This window comes from Cebidichthys violaceus, unplaced genomic scaffold (genome assembly GCF_023349555.1).
Source record: "Cebidichthys violaceus isolate CVI_PGR_0920_01 unplaced genomic scaffold, fCebVio1.0.p SCAF_4, whole genome shotgun sequence".
Lineage (NCBI taxonomy): Eukaryota > Metazoa > Chordata > Actinopteri > Perciformes > Stichaeidae > Cebidichthys > Cebidichthys violaceus.
The window spans coordinates 2,052,514-2,073,942 of NW_027176594.1; the positions used below are offsets into that span (position 1 = coordinate 2,052,514).

Genomic DNA, 21,429 nt, shown 5'->3' on the forward strand with positions numbered 1-21,429 from the left:
GCCGATACAGCGTCAGTCTGATTTGTAATGTGCGTTTCTTTTTCAAACCTCTTAAATTCTTCAATTTAGCTACATTGACAGACCAATACACATGACTACAGTTCTAGCTTCATTCGTTTATTTTTTAAAGTTTTGAACCGGAAGTACTGCTGTCATATTTTCTTTTAACTTATCACATTGTAACGTGCAGCAGCGCCTGCGCCTCACAACCATGTGTTTTTAGCCTCTACCAGTGGTAGAAAAACATGGATTTGGAACCCTCAGGATCCATAACATCTGGTATGTACACATTTTTATCCTGGTAACTATTCTCACACGTATACTTTTATTATAAATTATAAATGTATAAGAGTAATTTCTTTTTTAAATGACTAAGTAAGTCAGCTAGCTAAGCGAGGTGTGTAGTGTTTCTAGTAGTTAACTGTTACTCTTTATTCTCACTTTAGTTTTGCTAGCTTTGTACAGCAGTAAAAGGTCAGATTCCACTGGAATCAACTCACTTGAACCTACAGAAAAAAAAGGCTTAAACTTACTTTATTTACCTGAAAGTTGCAGCGGAAATAAAGAAAACACACCATCATACAGTCACCGGGTATGCTTTAAATGCACACATAATAGTACAAAGTACCCCAAAGGCAACACTGCATGTTTCAATCCAATCAATTGTTGCTTTACAGCTAAAGTAATCAAAATGAACCCAAATCACCACCATGTTTTTCTAATTAATAATCAGTGATTCCTGTACAATGAAGGGTGACGTTCTAGAGTATTAGTCAGCCAAATAAGGGCCTATTGGGATCTGTATTTTACTTTCACTTTAAGTAAAACTGTGATAGTTTTGAGTTATTTCCCATATTATGGGGCGAAGGTGGTAAAGATATTTAGTCATTAATGAAGGCATGACAATCCTCAATTTCAAAACTCCTTAACTGTTTCTCTGTTTATATTTTGTCTTAGTACAAAAGCAACCACATTCCAAAATACAGCTGATCAAAGAATAAGTAAACAGCACTTGAGGCTTAGCTGTCAGTTATTGATATTACAAATTACAGACACATTTCCTGTGTTCTACTTTACAAAATACAACAATATGAATTTAAAGATGCACGTGTGTAACTCCCCAGACGTCCATAAACTTCAGCTTGAATCACGCAGTTCGATGTTGGACATCCAGGAGACGATGCCATGTTAATATTTGTCTTTACCTCCCAGTAGGAACATCTGAAGAGCTTTCCTCAGCACCGGAAACACGCAACGGAAGGAAAAGACGGAGCGCCGCCCCCGCAGCGCACGGGGAGGCCAAGAGGTTAAGAACTGTGCAGCGGGAAGGCGAGGAGACGCAGACGCGTGGACGCTCGCCCAGCATTTCTGCGCAGCTCGACCGCCTTCAACAACCAATTACACCGAGTGAGCTGACGGAGCTGCTGCACTATGCCGCTCTGGGGAAAACAGGTGGCGTTAAACAGCCCAGGTGATGACTTATGGTAGTAACATAAAAAATAAAAAAAACCTCTCTGTGAAGCACTTTTCCTGTGTCCCCCGTGCTCTAACGATTTTAAACGCCACACCACTTGGTCTCTTTTCTCCGTCTCCGTGTCTTCCAGCTGGTGTCGTCTCCTCCATCAGAAGAGGGTGACAGCTGTGAATGTGGTGATGGTGGAGGGGCTGACCCAGAGTCACTTTTACGAACACTACCTCACCCTGCAGCACCTCAGGACCAGCTACGCCACCGTGAGTAACCAGCATGGTAAATGCACGCTGATGGAAGCTATGAGCGTCAGTGTTTTCCCGGGGGGGTCAACGCTGGACCTTGTCGTTTGTTATTTTAGAGGGTCACCTTTACTCCGTCACCTGCCGACCTGGCGTCAGGAATCTTCAGCGGTGAAGTCCCGGAATCGGACGCTCCATCCCAACGGCAGAGTGGAAGCAGTGAACTGCACAGAGGTGGGAATGTTTTGTGGGTACGTTCTGACTGTGTGTCGATCACCAGAATGACGTAAGAGTCTTATTATCTGAGACTTTATCACAAAATGACGATGAAGCCCACACAGCTGTCCTCATCATTAAAGGCTGCTAATAGAGTTACATGTTATATAATAAATAAATGCCTCACATCCACAATTCATTTGACGAATATTCTTCTTCTGAATGCCTTTATCCCCGGAATATCATCACATTATTTTAAAGTGGCATTTAGTCAGAAATAGTATACCTCTCAGCTGTAGTTTCTTGTTCTTTATTGTGTGTGTGTGTGTGTGTGTGTGTGTGTGTGTGTGTGTGTGACACACACACTGCTGCAGCACTGAGGATTCACCCAGTAATCACCAAGTTCGGGACAAAGAGGAGAGGACTGACAGCGTACGTTCTCCCCCAGGAGGAGATGATCAAGAGACACTTCCCTGTCAAAGGTGAGTGTCTCTCTCTCTCTCTCTCTCTCTCTCTCTCTCTCTCTCTCTCTCTCTCTCTCTCTCTCTCTCTCTCTCTCTCTCTCTCTCTCTCTCTCTCTCTCTCTCTCTCTCTATTGGCTGCTGTCTCCATCCACACCTTCTGCTCCTCGTCTCTGTCTCCAGGGATGCCGGGCTTTGAGGAGTTTGTGTGCACAGACGGTGTTGACTGCGTGACTGACAGCAGCCCTCTGTATGGACTGGACTGTGAAATGGTGAGAGGACGCTCTCGACTATATACTCCATTTCTACAGTTCATTTTGATAGACTTTTACCGTGTGATTAAAAAGTCATTCTTTACTTAATATTATAGTTATTATATGACACTTATTATTCTAAGTGTGGTGAGTTATTCAAATGTTTCCCCTCCCTGATCCACCCGTGTGTTGATGTTGTGCTTCAGTGTCACACAGAGAGAGGGTTCGAGTTGGCTCGCGTCTCTCTGGTGGACAGTGAAGGGAACTGTTTGCTGGACGAGCTGGTGAAACCTCAGAACCGAATACTCGACTACCTCACCAGGTACACACACACACACACACACATACACAGGTGTGCTTTTTTTTTTTTTAGATAACCACCATCAGTCACTGTGTTAAAAAGCCGAAACACACGTTTGTTGCTTGGTGCGCTCTGATAGGTTCTCTGGTATAACCGCGGCGATGTTGCTACCAATCACAACGACCCTGCGCGACGTTCAAGTGAAGCTCCGGAAGTTGTTGCCGAGCGACGCGGTTCTGGTGGGACATTCACTCGACAACGACCTCGTGGCTCTGAAAGTGAGTTCAACTTTCTTTGTTTATATTATTGTATTTATTTAGTTTTATTTACTTGTATGTATTTATGTTATTCATGGTTATCAGAATATTTTTGGAGAGTCTCTCTTCAGAAGCAGATGCATCTGTTCTATAGTGTTTTGACCCGTATTGTTTGTGTCCTGCCTGCAGCTGATCCACCAGCATGTAATCGACACCTCGCTGCTGTACAGGAAAGACTTTGGACAAAAGTTTAAACTGAAGGTCCTGGCAGAGATCGTGCTGCAGTAAGTTTTCTCTCTCTCTCTCTCTCTCTCTCTCTCTCTCTCTCTCTCTCTCTCTCTCTCTCTCTCTCTCTCTCTCTCTCTCCTCGTCTCACCCACCAGGGTTTATAATTAGATTTTCCACTTGTGTCCCAGGAGGCAAATCCAAACTGAAGGGAAGAAGGGTCATAATCCCATTGAGGATGCTGTAGCAGCCCTGGAGCTGGCTCAGTATTTTATCAAAAAAGGACCTTGTCAGGTAACACACTCTCACACACACTGTCTCACACACATACACACACACACACACACACACACACACACACAGTTGACATCTTATGTTCTGTGTATGCTCACTCTCAGGTTGTAGAGCTTCACCTGGAGGAGCTGTGGGGATACACCATAGTGGAGGAGCCCGACTGTGAACCCGCCCCCAAACCAAGTCTCAGGTACAAAACGTTCCGCCGTCTGTAGACCTCTTTGTCTTCTTTATACCTGACCACAGTTACTCAGACCATCTCCTCACAACCATCTTTATATTCTGGCGCAGGTTTGCGGACATATTACAGACTCTCGGCCGGTCAGTCGCCTTCCTAGGAAAGCGTTCGGACCTCACCCTGGATCTGTCCAATCAGCAGTGGCTCAGCTCTGACAAAGAGGTGAGACATGAGAAGTTGTGACTCTGGAGCCGTCTGAACCTTTTAAACTGATCACTGTTTCCAGCTGTGGTGCGTATCTGTGGTACTCTTTATAAAGAGTTTGATGGTGAAGCTGTTTGTTAGACATTAGGGTCCCTGTCTCCAGGTGGTGATGAATATCATCAGGTGTCTGCTTTTGATGAAAAATCTTTCGTGGCATTTCTGCCTAATTTAACAACCGACATTGACGAAGAGAGGAAAGATGAATGAAGTTGCCCTTTTTGTTTCAAGAGAGGACTTTTGGTTGTGATTAATTGGATTAATGGTGACTATGCGCGTATGGATTTGCTGCATTTGCCTCCTTTCCCCCCCCCCCCTCTCACTCACTAAATGTGTCTTTTTAACTAACTCCTCTCTTTCTTCACCTCCGTTCCTAAATCTTGCCTCCTTCAGGTGTTGGCCTCCTTCAGGAGACGGACCAAGTGTCCGTTCCTCTCGGTGCTCCGGTTGTCTTCCCTCTCGGACCGTCTGAAGAGGTTCCACCCTCATCGGGAGCACCAGAGGCTGAGGGTGAGGGCTATCTATTCCCACCACCATGCCTTTTTTAAAAAAATTTTTTATTTAAAGTGTTGTTTCAATGCGCTGCTCAACTCGTGCGTCCGTCCTGCAGGCGACCCTTCGGGATATGTGCGTCGTGTTCGCCGGGCCGCTCCCTGCTGGTTTCTCCGAGAGGGAAGTGAGGCGGCTGTTTCGCTGCTGTGGACCGGTGCGAAACGTCAAAATGTTGACAACTGTCAGGGTACGTCTCGCCTACATTTAGGATTTACATTTAACGGACGGTGTTTCTGTCACCGATGTACAACCGAATACCTCTCGGGATGCGGCGAAAATGACCGCTTCAGTTCCTCTTACACTGTAAACGCTGTTTTCCCTTCTTTTCTGGTTGTCATGTATTAATCCTACCTGTTTTTTCTGACTACCTTTGGCTCTCCAGGTTCATGCAGAGGTAGAGTTTGAGCTGCTGGAGGGAGCTATGCTGGCTCTAAAAGCATTGAATGGACTTAATATGCAGGGACAGTCCATCAAGGTAACTCTCTTCCCCCTTTTTCCTTATGTCACTTCCATTCCTTTTACTTCACAGTGAAAGTTACTCCCAAAAAAAGCTTTTTGCAGACCGTTTGCTGGCGTGTGCCTTTTCTAGGTCCAGAGGCCTGTCTACGAGTCAATGCTGGACCTGGACCTGACCCTTGATGCTTTGATGCGCGACGGTCTCGACACCAGTCACCTCTACGCCGTTCGGTTGAACCCCAGCATGGCTGAAGACCTACGCGTCTCTGCCAGGGTCAATGGACGCGCGTCGGATGCAGAACGTCCCGGCGTCACTTCTGTTAGAGCGGCGAACGGGTCTCCTTCAGCGAAAGCAAACGGCTCGTCGCGGCTCAAGGCCACCAGAGAGTCTCAACTCTCCGAGGAGACGATCAGAGAGACGTTCGGTCGCTTTGGTTCGGTGGAGAGAGTCGTCCTGCCCGCCAAATGCGGAAAACGTGCGAGACATGCGTACATAAGTGAGTAAAAAGATAGTCCAGTCGTCGTACCGTTCAAACGGAGTGTCCGTGCGTCTCTAACGCGAGTGTCTCCCGGGTTGACAGAGTTTGAGAGCTCGGCGGAGAAACGCGCGGCCCTCAGCTCCTCTGAGGATCTCCGGAAGGACAACTACCTCGTCTGTCCTTCCCTCACTCCGCCGCACTTACCCTCGTGGGTCAGCGCGGCGGATACCGGCGGCGAAGCGGCGGAAGGCGAGGAGAGGACCCACGGGCACGCCGGTTCTCAGGTGAAGACGTCGATTATTTCGTTAGATCAGCAATGGGTACTTCCTGATCTGTCATTTTCATCTCGAGTCGGCTGCTACGGTTGTCAACACGCCACGTCTAAATGAGAGGCTGAATTAAACGGCTATTTTGAATAAAGACGATTATATAGTGACAGAACCCAACAGTTATATTTACACTGCAGCGATTGAAAGAGGTCATCTGAAAAGACAATGAAGGCAGGTCAAGGTGATTATATTAAATTAAATTATTAAATAACTCTCTGAAGATGATCCCATCTTAACAATGGCAGACACTGCATTGTTCTGGCTTTACAGTTGACCAATTGGTTCCAGAAGCTTTGGGCTTACTGATTTTAAACAGCTGTTTAAAAGCATTTTTTTTTTTGGTTTAAAAACGTCACAAAAAGCGACGATTTGAACTCAAATTGCGTGAATATAGAGGCGTTTAAAGTCACTTTTTCTCTCCATACATCTGTGCACGCTGGCCTCTGATAAACGGAACAATAGGCGGAAACGACCTTTTTGTTTTCCAGTGATAACGCGTCGATTATCTGGCGATAAAGCTCGTTTTCTCTCGAGATAACAAAATAATTAACTTGTGATCTTGAGATAAAAATGATTGCAAGCGCGGCACTTCTCAGCCTCCATTAAAAAACCTGAGAGAAACCTGAGCTTTTAATATTTATTTATTCCTCGATGAAAGAGTCTGACAGTTTATCCCGCTAAGTGTTAACGATTGAAATCGAAGCACAAAGCAAAAATCGCTACAAAGCGCATATGAGGCAGAGTAATTAGTACGTTTGTGATTTGATCTTTTAGACCTGTACGGTTAATGATTTCTTTAACACAATGCAGTGAAGACTCCTTTATGTAATCCGCGTAGGACCAGGAAATGGATCTCCTGATGGGGAAGTTGGACCGCCGCCTGAGGAAGCTCTTCAGCTCTCTCCCAGAAGGCACCTTGTCCGTGGTCGTGCTGCTCGGAGACGCCAGGTGAGGACTCACAGACAGTCTGAGGAGAATCTGCAACCAAACGTCATTATTTCTAAACCCGTCTCTTCCCCCTAGTGCTCCTGGCTGTCCTGGTTTGTGTCTGATGGAGGTCAAGCAAGAAGGATTATAAACCTGCACTCAACATGTCCTCCGGTCCACCTCCAGACTTCAGTGAGAGATGAGCGCCGCATGCCTGGACTCTTTTTATTATTAGGTAAAATGTATATAAAGTTTAAGTCAAACACAGTACTTGTGAAATATTGAAAGCTACAAATTAAATCTGCCTTTGGTAACCAATGATTTTGACATTGTGTGAGTTTTGGCACTTTGTGTGTCTCTTAATGGGAAACTAACAAAATCAGTTTGTTATGAGTGCGATCATCTTGGCACATAACTCTTCATAAACACATGTTGGGGCGGAGTTTGAAAGTCCTCCAGATACGATTTGTTCTCCTGGAAGAAGATAAAGATGGAAGATTTATGAAGTGACTGAATCCAAAGACAGACGCCATGTTGGATGAATGTTTATATTCATTTAAGTAAAAGAAAATGTATTAATGAGCAGTATTTACCTTACAATCCATTCATTTTGATGTCAAACTGATTCAGATCTAGCGTTTCAAATCCGTTTCGAGTGGTCACAGGAGAAGCTCAGGTGTTACTAATGAGACCAACGACGGCGCCGTCATTCAAGTGAGACCACAAGCACAACACCAGGACCCTGAAACTGAAGCAGCTAAATGGAATGCAGCCATCACCAGAGTAGATCTTTACACCCGTGCTGTCAAAACTACTTTCAAAGAGAAGACTGTGTACAAAGACCAAGTTTAAGATGCAATACGCTTTAGAGTATTAAGTACAACATGTAAGTGTTTATAAGCAGTTTAGAGGGTTATTCTATTAGCAGTGGATGAGACAGTGCTTAAATATAAATTATTAATTGCTATCCAGGGAACCCAGGTCACCTTTTATTAAAAAAAAAAAAACAAAAGAAGTTACCGATTTAAGCCTTCAGCTTTTTTTTTTTTTTCTTCAAACAGTGGACGACCTGTTATGAACTTATGAGTTCCATTAGATTGTAGTTTCAGTGCATGTGAATGTAAAAGTTGATATATTATGAGTATAAAGTAATAAAGCGTTGAGAACGTCCCTCTATTGGAGACTGGAATCAGAAAAGACTGAAGACAGAGATACTAAGAAACATTCTTTAATTTTGTTTCCCTTTCCAAGGAAACATTTTAAGTATTTTTTAAACTTTACACCTTTTGCATTAGAACATACTTTGACATTGTTGCAAGTTGACACGGTTACAAAACAGTTAACACAAAAAAAAGGTAAAGAAAAACTGTACAAAAGGAAAACGATCACTTCTCATAAAGGATCAAAACGCCACCAATTATAAACATCATATTGTCATCGATAAGCTTATACATGTCGGATAAAACTGGTTTAACGTGACAACTTATTTTAAAATGGGGAAGAAAAAAAAAGAAAGTTTGACTCCATTAAAATAGTAAATAACCCAGACATCGTGAACTACAGGTCCTGTCAGGCAGCATTTCATCTCACGGTTTATGAAACGGAGTCACAAAGAGAGAAGCTGGTTATCTCCCCCACATGCACAAACTCTCACACAACTCACTCACATAATAGAAGACTGACCGTCATTAAAAATAGTAAATGATTTCAAAGTGTGGCGGCAGAATCCAGTCTGAACACAGAATAAATGAACATTTCTGGAGATTAGATTTTAAGATTCTAGTCAAAAGAGAGTGTGTGTGTGTGTGTGTGTGTGTGTGTGTGTGTGTGTGTGTGTGTGTGTGTGTGTGTGTGTGTGTGTGTGTGTGTGTGTGTGTGTGTGTGTGTGTGTGTGTGTGTGTGTTACCCAGAAGAGTTGCCCGCTCCTCCGATACAAGATCAAAATATGGCAGCTGTTATGGCTTGTGTTCTCTGTCAAGAGTCCAGTCTTGGCTGGTAGCTTTGGACACCGGTATCCACAGCTGCAAAGTGAACTAATTAATTTAGGGCGTGCGTCACTCCCAGTGACGTACAACCTTGCAGGAGAGAGAGAGAGAGAGAGAGACCCAAGTGCTTAGGAAGAGACTCTTGAGCAGGAGCTCATTGTGGGACCTCTCCACACCTCGCCTGCTGCTGCTGCTGCTACCACACTTCTGGCACCTCAAACAGCGACGGCGTAGATTCAGCCCCTGTTCAAGAGGAGAGGACAGACAGGAAGAGATGAGGACAAGGACCTTCAACTTATCCTAATCTTAAATGGTGCATTTAAAAAAAAACGTTCGCTCCCTTCGTGCACAGGCTTTGGTACGGTCACTACATTGTCTTACACTGGCTGGAAATTGCAATAACTTCCATTGTACTGTGATGTAGTTCACATAAAAAGATGGTTTGCGAACGTTCCAGTTCAGAAAGATTGTCTATTTGAGCTTTGACACTACAGTTCCCTTCATGCTTTGGGTGACAAACAGGAAGTGAGTCACGTTGCATGAGCTCTTAGCTGTTCCTGTTTAACCATCGTACAGACGATCAACACTGAAGACACACATGTGAGGATTATGAGCTGAAGTTTTTCTAGGATTTCTTTGACATAAACCCACTTATTAACCTTTTGTCAGTGCGAGCGTTCAAAACACACCTTTGCGCTTCTTCTTCTTGTTCTTTTGACCTTTCCTCCCGTGGACCGCCGGGTCTTGTTGCCAGGTGACCGTCCCCTCGGCATCGTTGCCTTCGGGACTTCTCTCCTCATCGGGGACGGGACTGGACCCCGTTGAGTCCGATGCGTCTCTGCGGGGGGGCACAGCAACCGTTATGGGCCTCGAATCGCAGCGAACAGAACAGAACTACATCGACAAGCGCCTCCGTTTCACTTACGCCGTCTTTAGCCATCCTTCCGAGGTCTTGCTCTCGATAGCCTCTGCGTTTGCCTGTCCACCTTTGTCTAAGAAACAAAGAGTGCACGAGAGCCTAAATTAGACCTTTATACACCACGTGCACTTTACTTAGTGAGAAGGGATACTAGAACCCTAAAAACCTGCTGCATGTTGCCACACAGCAGCAGGAAAGCACTTCTGCATGCGTTCACACACACACACACACACACACACACACACATACACACACACACACACACACACACACACACCGTCAGTTTTCATCTTCTTGCTGCCCGTGCTATCCGGGTACGAGTAGTTACTCCAGCCGTCTGCGATTGGAGCGTCTTCGGCTCCCTGCTCCCCCTGAACGGGACTGATGCAGCGTTTCCTCAGACCCCTGGAGAAAAAAAAGCATCAATAAAGATAGAAACCTCCCAAGGAGGGGGGTAAATGCACCGATTGTCATGTTGAAAATGCAGCGCAGGCGTACTTGGGATATCCAAAAGTGGCAGCAGACGTAGCCGAGGTGTAGTGAGGTTTCATCCAGCCGTCCTCCCCCCAAGATTTGGGCGTTTGGCCGACTTTCTCCTTGTCCTGCTGCTTGCCCTTGATGTACTCTGCGTACGTCTGGATCCTGTAACTCTCTGCGTAGCGGCTGGTGTTCATCGCTGCGTGGTTAGACGGAGACATTGACAGATTGCGGCGTCATTTGTCTGGTGTGTGTGTGTGTATATTCAGCTGGGGGGGTGAAACTCACCTATCTGCACCTGGTCCGTCTGACTCAGTGACACAAATGCTGACGTGTCGTCTAGCCAGGACACCTGGATGTTCCCTGAGTGGATAACAGAGGAGCAGAGCGAGTGACCAACGGGTCATCCCCGTTAGAAAGCACAAATGTCCCGCAGAATAAAAAAAAAATCACATCTTACCAAAGGCACTGAAGAGCTGGTAGAGATCACTCGTCTTCCATTCTTTGGGGAAGGTGACATACAGGACGTGGTCTCTTTTAGGTTGCACTGTGGGAACAGAGGGGGGGGGACGGACGGACAGTAACAGTTGCTAATATTCTATGTTCTCCACAGGGCACCTTTAAAGTTTCCAGGCATGTAGTTTAATCCAACAATCGCGGTGCAACATTATACTCACAATCTGGTCCTGTGATGTTGAGGTAGGGAATGTCTATTATCCTCATCAGGAAAAGCCTTGAGAACAAATAAGAAATAGAGGCATTATATGCATCTTTGTCTACAGATATTTTTGCAGTTTATGAAAAGTCGGCTGCAAATTCCAGCGCATCTCTTACTTGTTGAAGAAAGGCTCAACTAGCTTGGAGGAAGAAGAGATGTGCGCTTTGGGCGGAGTCAGGAAAGAGCCTGCAAAGAGAGTCAAGCAGACACAAGTTTAAAATGCATGTAGTTTGACTTTGATTTACAGAACAGGATCAGTGAGAGTTACCCAGATAGTTGGCCATGGAGATGAAACAGAGGCCAGTGATGTAGGCATCGTACCCGGCCTCGTGCAGCTGCTCCTGGGCTGTGTCATAACTGGTGAACCCCTCTGCCGTTTCTGACGGTGAACGGGGGAAAAAAAATAAAATAAATGATGTTGCAGAATTTTGGCTGTTTGAGAGCGGCTCAGACAAAACGTCATGCATTTACTTACCGACTTGTGGCGACTTGAAGGGGCTGCTCTTCACCTGTTTCTCCAACTCTGCCAGAGACGTGTTAGTGATCATCTCCTGAGACACAAAAAGGAAAAGTCTAGTTTTAGAAAATATCGAGAGACAAGTCTTGAATACGGTTTGAGCTACTTGTAGTTCGTTGGTGCTCTGACCAGTGATGCAACCCGAGCAAAGATTCTACCGCTGCTTTTTGGCATCATCTTGTCCAAAAGCCCCAACTTTGCATTTTAAGTACAATAAAGTCCAATCAGTTAACTTTGAAAAAAGGTATTTTTCACCGTTCTAAAATACCTCAAATCAACAACAGATATTCTACAGCGCTGAAGGAAGATCAGTTACCTTAAAAGGCTGCGTGGAAGCCATCAACTTAGTGTCCAGAAGTCTGCAAGTGAAAGACAATAATGAACAAAAAAAAAAAAAAAGTACAGGAAACCCTCTGCCTTCCTGAATGTGTTCACACAGAGGAGCATCACCTTGGGAAGACACACATAGTGACCTCTTTAAAGTCTTGGAGATCCTGGAGAAAAGAGCAGCGGCACAAATGAGTCATAAATTACAAAAAGCAAAAAAACTAAATGCATCATATCTGAAGTCTTAAAGCTCGTACCTCTGGCAGAGGGCAGTAGAACTGGTGGATGGTGTGCATCACATCCAGCAGCATGTTGTGGCCAACCACAAGTTTACCCTGTAGGTCAGAGTAAACGGGTTAAGGGTACGAGTCACATTTTCCAAAGACAAAATATATATATTTTTTTTAAAAAAGTTGAAATAGCAACAGAAGGATGTAATATTCGTGTCTTGTAATGATGCAGATTAAACGTGAGTAACGTATTCCAACTACTAATTCATTCATTTAAAATACAATTCTTAGAATTAAAATGCAATTCAATATTTGAAGCTTTGAGCTGATTTTCCATTTGACTGAACATAAATTGAGTTTGACTCACAGATTTAGAGATGGCGTGGATGACCCGGGAGAAGCCAACAGCATCATTTAGCTCCTCCTGTTGGCGAAAAAAAACGATAATATTCAATAAGATTAAAAATGATCCTCAAGTTCTTCAAAATTAAAGACAAACTTATGTATTCCTCTACTGAATACACACAGACACTTTGATTTAACGTCCATCTTGACTCACCTGCTCCCTCTCCCGTTTCTGCTGTTCCCTCCTCTTCCTCTCCTCGTCGTCTACCCTGCTGACCTGGATGTAACGCTCCTTCTGCACACATGCACAACGCAGAGTATTTATCATATTCCGCTCAAAACCAGAGGGCGGCATCGGTTGAACTACAACACGTTCTTACCTTTTCTGTTTCCACAGTCTCCACATGAAGCCCCTTTGGAAACCTGTGAAAAACAAAAAGACAAATCTTTATCTTCTTCAATCCAACACAAAAAAAAAGACACTAATAGCAAACGTGTTGAGTGACACTCACTTCCAGTTCAGAGTCTGATAAATCAGCTTTCGCTGGAACCTGGTTAGGAAATATAAGCAGAGTTAAAAAATAAATAAAAGCATTTTTCAGAGAAAGAACAAGAGCTCACAGCTAGCAAAATGTCAGCAATCAGGCAACATTATAGAACGGCAACCTGTACAGTATGCAAGGCTTTATACATTCCTTATTTAACTCACTGGTATCAGTAAGGAAATAAATGGCATCAAACATTACCAAAGGATGAACGCAAAGTGAGTGAACATTACCCAGTACATGGCTCCAAGTCCAAAGTCTTCTCCGAGTTAGTGAAGAGGGTCTCAACCTTCCCTCTGTGAGGGAGACAGTAGAGATGACATTATTCCATTATTCCAGAGTCAACTGAGGAGGTACAGTCCCTCCCATGTGGCTGCTAGTGAGTCCAGGGGGGGTCAGTGACGGGGTCTCCTTCCAGCTGGCCACGCCCAACATACCCCAAAGGAAAAGGTGACCACAGCTGGCTCACATGAAGTGTGAAAGAACCAAATATGCACAACTTGTGTCTAAAAGCTCGTACACAACGCTGTGTGTACCACGCAGTAACACTTACATCACCCTGTTGATGTAGTCTTTATGTTCCTCGGGTACGTGTGCGGGGCCTTTGGAGGACGGGGAGATGAAGGACGGGGTCCCCACACCGTTAGCGTGTTGATTCCTCCTCTCCTCCGTCTGCTCCCTCAGCTGGACTTCCTCATCTTGGTTCAGGTACGGGATTCCTTTTGAATACCAGACAGAGTCACGATTTTACATCCGTCTAGTGAACGGAGGTTCTATGGTGGCGCTACACATTCACCGTCCTGGAGAACAGCAACGATTACTGCTCGCTACGCTCCCTCCAGCGGCGTTTAAAGTAAAGGCCGACTGGAAAAGTCATCTAGGTTTCATGAGACAAAAAAAAAGAAGAAAAAAGAAGGGGTATTTCATGTCGCTCGGCGGTGTACTCACCATGACAGAACACCTTGTTGAAGTCAAATCCCTGACTGGCCAGGAAGTCAATACTGGAACTCTGAAATGACAAAAAGATAACCTTCCGTTTCCATCAAAAAGCAGACAGAAGCGTCATCGTTTTACAGCTGACCAGGCGTTTTACAGGAACAATCTTTTTTTTTTTTTAACCCATCCACATCACTGTCACTATTAGAACTCATTCATCTCCGTTCACAGTGCAGAAAACGCTCCCAGGAGCCTCAACCGCCTTACCTGACAGATGAACTTTAAGTCGGGGGACGTCCTGTTGAACGGTTTCGGGAATACGTAAAAATTAAAAGGCTTTGTGATATACCTGCAGAGATGGGAACGCAGGACAATGAGGATTAGTGAAATTATTCCAGCAGCTGGGAAGTTATTAAAAAAAAAAAAAAAAAAAAAAAAAAAAAAACCTAAATAATTTACAACTAAATTAGTACAAACTACTTTAAGCCTTGCTTTATTTTGTTTAATTAAATAAATAAATAATCTGTCTCCCAAAAAGGAGTCCTTTGGGATACAGTGATTCTATCTCCCCCATACATCAATATCAGATATGAAGCACACGTCACTCACTTTGACTTTGTCTGGTCGTACTTGAATGTGCAGATTCCAAATTGGAACAGCAGGAAGTCCATAGAGTGCTGGTGATCAGACAGACAGACAGACAGACAGACAGACTTTAAATGAGATGAGCAGTAAACCAGAATATGGAGGGAAAATCAGGACGCATTAAGAGACAAAAATAAAAAAGGTGTTAAGTACCGTAAACCCATCAACTCTTGCTTACCTTCTTAAGCTTCGTGTACCGCTCCTCCGGAGTGTCCAGCCCGTTGGTGAGTGCACTGACATTAGGACCGTCGCTTATCCCTAAAAAAACAAAAAAAACAAACACCACATGTCACAATGTATTTACACAACGTAGACTATTTAAATAAAATAAAAAATTATCTATCGTTACCTGAAAATTCTCCATCGATGGCAAGGAAGTCCGCCTCCTCTATCGCGCTGTACACCGCGTTTAAACTGTCTTTAAAATCTGTAATAAAAAGAGAAAGTGTATTAACGTCAGCAGCTACGTTAGCGTGATGGGGAAAGCGTGCTAGCACATAAACCACCGCAGCTTAGCTTAGCTCAGCTCAGCTAGCTAGCAGAAACAAACCGCTGAGGACTGAAATGGTCGTGTCCGTTTTAAATAGATATCAGGGTCACTACTGCTGGTGTGTGTTAAAACGCCGCATGTAGCGCGACAAAAAAAAATCAAGTGGGCAAAATGTGGTGGGCTACTTACTTTGGCGTGTCACCTCCATCCCTGCACAATGACTGTTACTGACAGCTAACGCTAGCTAGCCTACGTCAACTGGCTTTTAACCGTTTCTCAAACACTTCCGGGGCCCCTGAACAGAAGACAACTGTCTTTTTTGCACGAGCTTTACATTTGGTGTTTTATTTGAGCTGTATTAGATTTGATATTTTAAATGGCATCTCTTATATTAAATATATTAGGTTAGATTATAATACGCGTTGGCTCCGGAGTTTTAGAGGTATGAGAGAGCAAATTAAACTGATTTGAGGTGTGTATTACAGCAGCAGCTTTAATTGTTCTCTTCCTTTTATTATTCATATTTTGGTTGATTTGTTACTAGTTACTTGAAATGTATATAAACCTAAAACTATGAAAAAAAAAGCTTCCCCAATAAGAGCTCAAAACAGAAAAACAATAACATTTATTTACACCTACTGTATATTTTCTATATATTTGTGTATGTACAGTTGTGGTCAAAAGTTTACATACACTTGTAAAGAACATAATGTCATGGCTCTCTTGAGTTTCCAGTTATTTCTACAACTCTGATTTTTCTCTGATAGAGTGATTGGAACAGATACTTCTTTGTCACAAAAAACATTCATGAAGTTTGGTTCTTTCATGACTTTATTATGGGTTAACAGAAAAAGTGACAAAATCTGCTGGGTCAAAAATATACATACAGCAACATGAATTAGCAATTTTGGTGACTTAGAAAGTTGTGTCAATGAAATGAGCTTCATAGCATGGCCTCTTAACTTCTTGTGAGTGATTATGAGTGACTACAACTGGTGACTTCTCTGAGGCCATTTAAATAGGGCTCATTGGATACAAACGCCCACAAACGCTACAATGGGAAAGTCAAAGGAGCTCAGCATGGATCTGAAAAAGCGAATCGTTGACTTGAACAAGTCAGGAAAGTCACTTGGAGCCATTTCAAAGCAGCTGCAGGTCCCAAGAGCAACAGTGCAAACAATTGTTTGTAAGTATAAAGTGCATGGCACTGTTTTGTCACTGCCACGATCAGGAAGAAAACGCAAGCTATCACCTGCTGCTGAGAGAAAATTGGTCAGGAGGGTGAAGAGTCAACCGAGAACCACCAAAAAGCAGATCTGCCAAGAATTAGAAGCTGCTGGAACACAGGTGTCAGTGTCCACAGTCAAGCGTGTTTTGCATCTCCATGGACTGAGAGGCTGCCGTGCAAGAAGGAAGCCCTCGCTCCAAAAGCGGCACCTTAAGGCTCGACTGAAGTTTGCTGCTGATCACATGGACAAAGATAAGACCTTCTGGAGGAAAGTTCTGTGGTCAGACGAAACAAAAATCGAGCTGTTTGGCCACAATGCCCAGCAATATGTTTGGAGGAGAAAAGGTGAGGCCTTTAACCCCAAGAACACCATGCCTACCGTCAAGCACGGTGGTGGTAGTATTATGCTGTGGGGCTGTTTTGCTGCCAATGGAACTGGTGCTTTACAGAGAGTAAATGGGATAATGAAGGAGGAGGATTACCTTCAAATTCTTCAAGATAACGTAAAATCATCAGCCCGAAGGTTGGGTCTTGGGCGCAGTTGGGTGTTCCAACAGGACAATGACCCCAAACACACATCAAAAGTGGTAATGGAATGGCTAAATCAGGCTAGAATTAGGGTTTTAGAATGGCCTTCCCAAAGTCCTGACTTAAATCCCATTGAGAACATGTGGACAATGCTGAAGAAACAAGTCCATGTCAGAAAGCCATCAAATTTAACTGAACTGCACCAATTCTGTCAAGAGGAGTGGTCAAAGATTCAACGAGAAGCTTGCCAGAAGCTTGTGGATGGCTACCAAAAGCCCCTAATTGAAGTGAAAATGGCCAAGGGACATGTAACTAAATATTAGCACTGCTGTATGTATATTTTTGACCCAGCAGATTTGATCACTTTTTCTGTTAACCCATAATAAAGTCATGAAAGAACCAAACTTCATGAATGTTTTTTGTGACAAAGAAGTATCTGTTCCAATCACTCTATCAGAGAAAAATCAGAGTTGTAGAAATAACGGGGAAACTCAAGAGAGCCATGACATTATGTTCTTTACAAGTGTATGTAAACTTTTGACCACAACTGTATTTGTGTATGTACCTTTGTGGGTATACATTTTCTCTTCAAATAAATGTATTGGAGTGAAAAGTACAATATTTCCCTCTGAAATGGAGTAGAAGTATAAAGTAGCACAGAATAGAAATACTCAAGTGAAGTACAAGTATGTCAAAAAAAAAGTATAGTACTTGAGTAAATGTACTACTACTACCTACCTATCTAAACTGCCTCTCTCTACCTCTCTTATACATCTTCCTGTATTATGTCATGCTTTATGTCTATGGACATGGAGAATCACTTCAAACTTGAATTTTTGGTCACGGGGTAATCTGGTGAAAATGTAGACGAAGACAAGGAAACAAGGAAAGGACGCTGGACAAAGTCTATAATGTACCAAGAAGGCATCCTCAAACGCTGTCTTGCTGCAGGTGAGCAGGATGTGCAGCTCCTGGTGTGATTTAAGAGGATGTCTCTGAAGTCAGGCTGGCGATACAGATGCCACCGAGAAAGACGCAGAGCAGTTCCCGTGATTATTATCTGCAGTTTATATGCCAAGATGAACATTAAAAAAAAGTATTTATCATAAGAACATGTCTTCCAGGGTGAGATATTCCCTCCACTGAAATGCAGATGAAATGCAGATGCCATTTCAAAGAGTACGGACAGGAGGAGATTTTCTTTCCTTTAATGAAAGGAAGCAGAAAAAGGCTTCAGCTTTTATGTCTAATGTTTTCTCCAGGGGTGTCATTGTGTAAAATTATGCATTTTTTTGACAGTAGAAATATGCAATACCAAGTCTTTTCTAGCCTTAAGATTTAAGGCATCCAAACACACAACATAAATCTATATTATCTCACTGCATGTCAAATATAGTTGTCTGTGCTTCCAACGAGCTGCACTCTGTATTCTCTATTACCGTTATTATTATGAATAATTATTAGTTTTAGTGGGCTTGGATGTAGACAGGCCGTGCACACTCTCCAGATTATTCTCATCACTGCACTGTTTTAAGATGACAACAAGCAGAGGAGACTATAATTACAAAATCTGCAACTGACATCAAAATCATCCCATAAAAGCGTCTCGCTTTGAAACGAACAAAAGAGAAAGAAAGACAAACAAACATCCGAATGACAAAGTTGTGAGTGGCATAAAATAGATTACAGCAGAGCAAAACATGGCGATTACATAAGTGATAAATGACAAGGCAAATTAAACCAATTTAATTAAATATGGTTGATGAGTGGAAGTGAGAGTGGGAGGGAGAATGTGTGTGTGTGTGTGTGTGTGTGTGTGTGTGTGTGTGTGTTGAACTTTAACAGAGGGCTCTTGAATCACATTGATCTATGGGATGCCTTTATTTTTCAATGACCTTTAAAGTGTCATTTTGGATTTACTGCTGTTGTGGTTTTTCCAACCCACACGCTCGGCGGCATGAATCTGCACTGTGTTGCATATTCAGTCAACTCTCTCCAGCTTGTGGTTTTTTATTATTAAACGTCATGTCCATGTCATTGCAAACGGCCGAGCTACAACCTGGATGAGTTCATCGTTTCTGTTCCCGCTCTCTTCACCACCAGAAGTCAGCGTAATGTTCACGGGCCAGTGAGTCACGACACTCATGGTTTGAAGTCTGTCTTAGAACAACACTGACGGGCCGACCCGGTCTCCCTCTCAAGTCCTCCAATCCTGTTGGTCAGTGCCTCTCGGCGTCTGATACTGACGCACCGCGCTTTCAAATATCTCCAGTGTAAACCCACCCGCGTCACTATTAAGACGCTCAGAGCAACTGATGCAGTATAAATGAGGCGGACTGCTTTTTAGTCACTTTGACGTAAACCACGCTCTTTTCCTTTGTTGCCTAAACCTAACTGCTTGTGAAGAGGGAAGTTTATTTTGAAAGGACACTAGAGCATCATAGTTGGAGGATTAGGGCCACTGACCAAGCGTCAGTAATGAGACAAGTTGGGAGTGAGAATGTGTTGGACAAGCCCATATGTGCACTGAAGTAGTTTTTGGCAGTGGTTAAACACAAGTAAATATTGTTCCTAAGTACAATTTTTAGTTCCTTGTACTAAACTTATTACCATTTCATGCTACTCTATACTTGAAATTGGACATTCTGCATTAAGAATACTTTCTATAATATTTCTTTGCTCATTTGTACTTTTACTTGAGTCAGATTTTGAATGCAGGACTTTTACTTCTTACAGCGTATTTCTGCTCTGTATTATTTCTACTTTTACTCAAGTAAAAGATCTGAATACATCTCCAACCACTGGTTTTTGGTTTGCTGTAATACTTATATTACTCCATACCGACTGCAAAGCGATTTCAATGTGAGTGATGGGGGACAAAATCCACAGGCCTTGTTTTGTGGGAAAATATCTTTGAAAGTTCACCCGAAGCTAATGCGATGTTTCAGCAGTGATAAAGTGTTGTGGGTATTCTCCAGAATTACATTCTTTTTAGCACAAAATTCTCTATTTGTAATATTATCTGCCTGTGGAAACTGTGGGTTTTGTCCCTCATCACTGACATTTTATTCACTTTCGGAAGTAATCTCTTTACGGACAGCAGGAATGATAACAGCAACCAGAACTGATTTCGATGCACACATGGGCCTGTCGGTATTGTTTTGTTTCAGGCTGGAAAGGATGTGAACTTGTCCTTTAATGGACAGCGACAGCGGAGCGATGACAGGAAATGAGAGGAGCGAGAGAGAGAGAGAGAGAGAGAGAGAGATGTGGGATGACGTGTGAACAAAGGTCACCAGCATGCAAGAATTAAGGTCAGTGTTGTATAAGTACCCGTATATATGTACGTGAACATAATAATGCCATGTGTGATTTACAGCTGTCATAGCGTACCCACTTTGACCTCGGGGCAAAAAAAATCTGCAGTGTGTATAGTTACTCACCTGTCGCAAATGTGAGTGAAGTACAGTGCACACACCGGGCTACACATGACAGCGTCATCACACTTTGTTATGTATTATCCGATCAGTCCTTCTGTGTTGGGATACTAATGTATTATTATGCAGTCTTGCATTGTGTTCATGTTGGCTATTTTCTTTTCTAACCAAACCGTATCAGTTGTGAGTGACATCATCTGTTCCACCGATGTCACTTCCCGTCTACACCAAAGTTGTGACAAAGGTTGCTATTATTGTTGTCAGTCGAACAAATATACGGCAAGTACAGCAGAACCAATCTCATGCGCACTTTGGAGAAACATATCAAATAATGCTGTTGTGTCGTTCAGATGGAAAATACACATTTTTAACTTCACGTTCCATCGCCCACCTGCCATCTTTATCCAGCCATCAACCCCCTGCAGCCTTGTTTGATTCGCTGCAACACAATCAAGCAGTGACAAAATATATGACAATATATATATATATATATATCTGATACATATTTGATATGCATTGTTTGTTGCATATTACTGCTTCTCTGTGACATTTCAGAACTTGAACATGCAACAGTTTCACACCTGCATATCTCAGACAATTTTCTTAATTTCTTTGAGATGACATCTACATCTCCTTGTGTGTACTGAAGGGTAAATAAATAAATAAATAAATACATTTTCATAAAATTTCTTAAAGCGTCCTTTAGGTTTTAAAAATAATCCTTAGTTTGTCTACAATCTATTCTAAAGTAGACAGCCACCACAGGAGGGCGCTACACTCCACAATTTTCAGATGAGTTGTTATCTTGCTTTTAAACCGTCCCTCTCCTCTTCCTTTACACACAGACAGACACACAGACAGACAGACACACACACACACACACACACACACACACACACACACACCTCCATGTGAATGCTTGTGCTCGCTATAAAAGCTCGCTGCTCCCTCAATTCTTCCCTCCCTTTTTCATCAAAGCACAGCATAGCATTTCCAGTCAAAAGGAGCTCAATGGGGAAGTCGAATGCTGGGCAGAGTCAGGAAGTGAATGAAAGAATGACGTTCAGTCAGAGTGAGGGATGAGTGGTGGGATCGAGAGGCAGTGGGTGAGGAAGGGAGGAGGGGAGCTGCAATTTAAGGTAAAAGCAGGCAGAGGGGAGGCCATTAGCATCTGTCAAGTGAGCGTGTTCATGTGTGTGCGT

General features: G+C 43.2%; 2 protein-coding genes across 3 annotated transcripts; one reads left to right on the forward strand and one right to left on the reverse strand.

The window, feature by feature from the left end:
* Positions 1-189: 189 nt before the first annotated feature.
* Positions 190-7,221, forward strand: LOC137885455 (RNA exonuclease 5-like). 2 transcript variants are annotated; one of them, XM_068727744.1, is made up of 19 exons: positions 190-279; positions 1,213-1,471; positions 1,605-1,731; positions 1,830-1,944; positions 2,301-2,408; positions 2,571-2,659; positions 2,848-2,963; positions 3,082-3,220; positions 3,389-3,483; positions 3,616-3,718; positions 3,823-3,908; positions 4,010-4,118; positions 4,551-4,667; positions 4,768-4,896; positions 5,092-5,184; positions 5,299-5,662; positions 5,747-5,928; positions 6,812-6,921; positions 6,997-7,221. In XM_068727744.1, the coding sequence occupies exons 1-19, from the start codon at positions 246-248 to the stop codon at positions 7,049-7,051; spliced, it is 2,430 nt and encodes an 809-aa protein (XP_068583845.1). In that variant the 5' UTR covers positions 190-245; the 3' UTR covers positions 7,052-7,221. The 2 variants fall into 2 exon arrangements, with proteins under 2 accessions (XP_068583845.1, XP_068583846.1); XM_068727745.1 differs by lacking the exon at positions 5,747-5,928.
* A 1,587-nt stretch (positions 7,222-8,808) lies between these two features.
* On the reverse strand, positions 8,809-15,294 carry parn (poly(A)-specific ribonuclease (deadenylation nuclease)). The gene is made up of 26 exons (XM_068727417.1): positions 15,224-15,294; positions 14,894-14,971; positions 14,723-14,802; positions 14,509-14,576; positions 14,167-14,248; positions 13,912-13,972; positions 13,517-13,682; positions 13,197-13,259; positions 12,931-12,969; positions 12,799-12,841; positions 12,633-12,713; positions 12,441-12,497; positions 12,101-12,178; positions 11,967-12,010; positions 11,833-11,875; positions 11,475-11,550; positions 11,268-11,378; positions 11,116-11,185; positions 10,959-11,014; positions 10,742-10,828; positions 10,570-10,644; positions 10,303-10,480; positions 10,082-10,209; positions 9,811-9,877; positions 9,575-9,723; positions 8,809-9,128 (listed from the first exon to the last, which is right to left on the reverse strand). The coding sequence occupies exons 1-26, from the start codon at positions 15,240-15,242 to the stop codon at positions 9,082-9,084; spliced, it is 2,046 nt and encodes a 681-aa protein (XP_068583518.1). The 5' UTR covers positions 15,243-15,294; the 3' UTR covers positions 8,809-9,081.
* Positions 15,295-21,429: the final 6,135 nt, after the last annotated feature.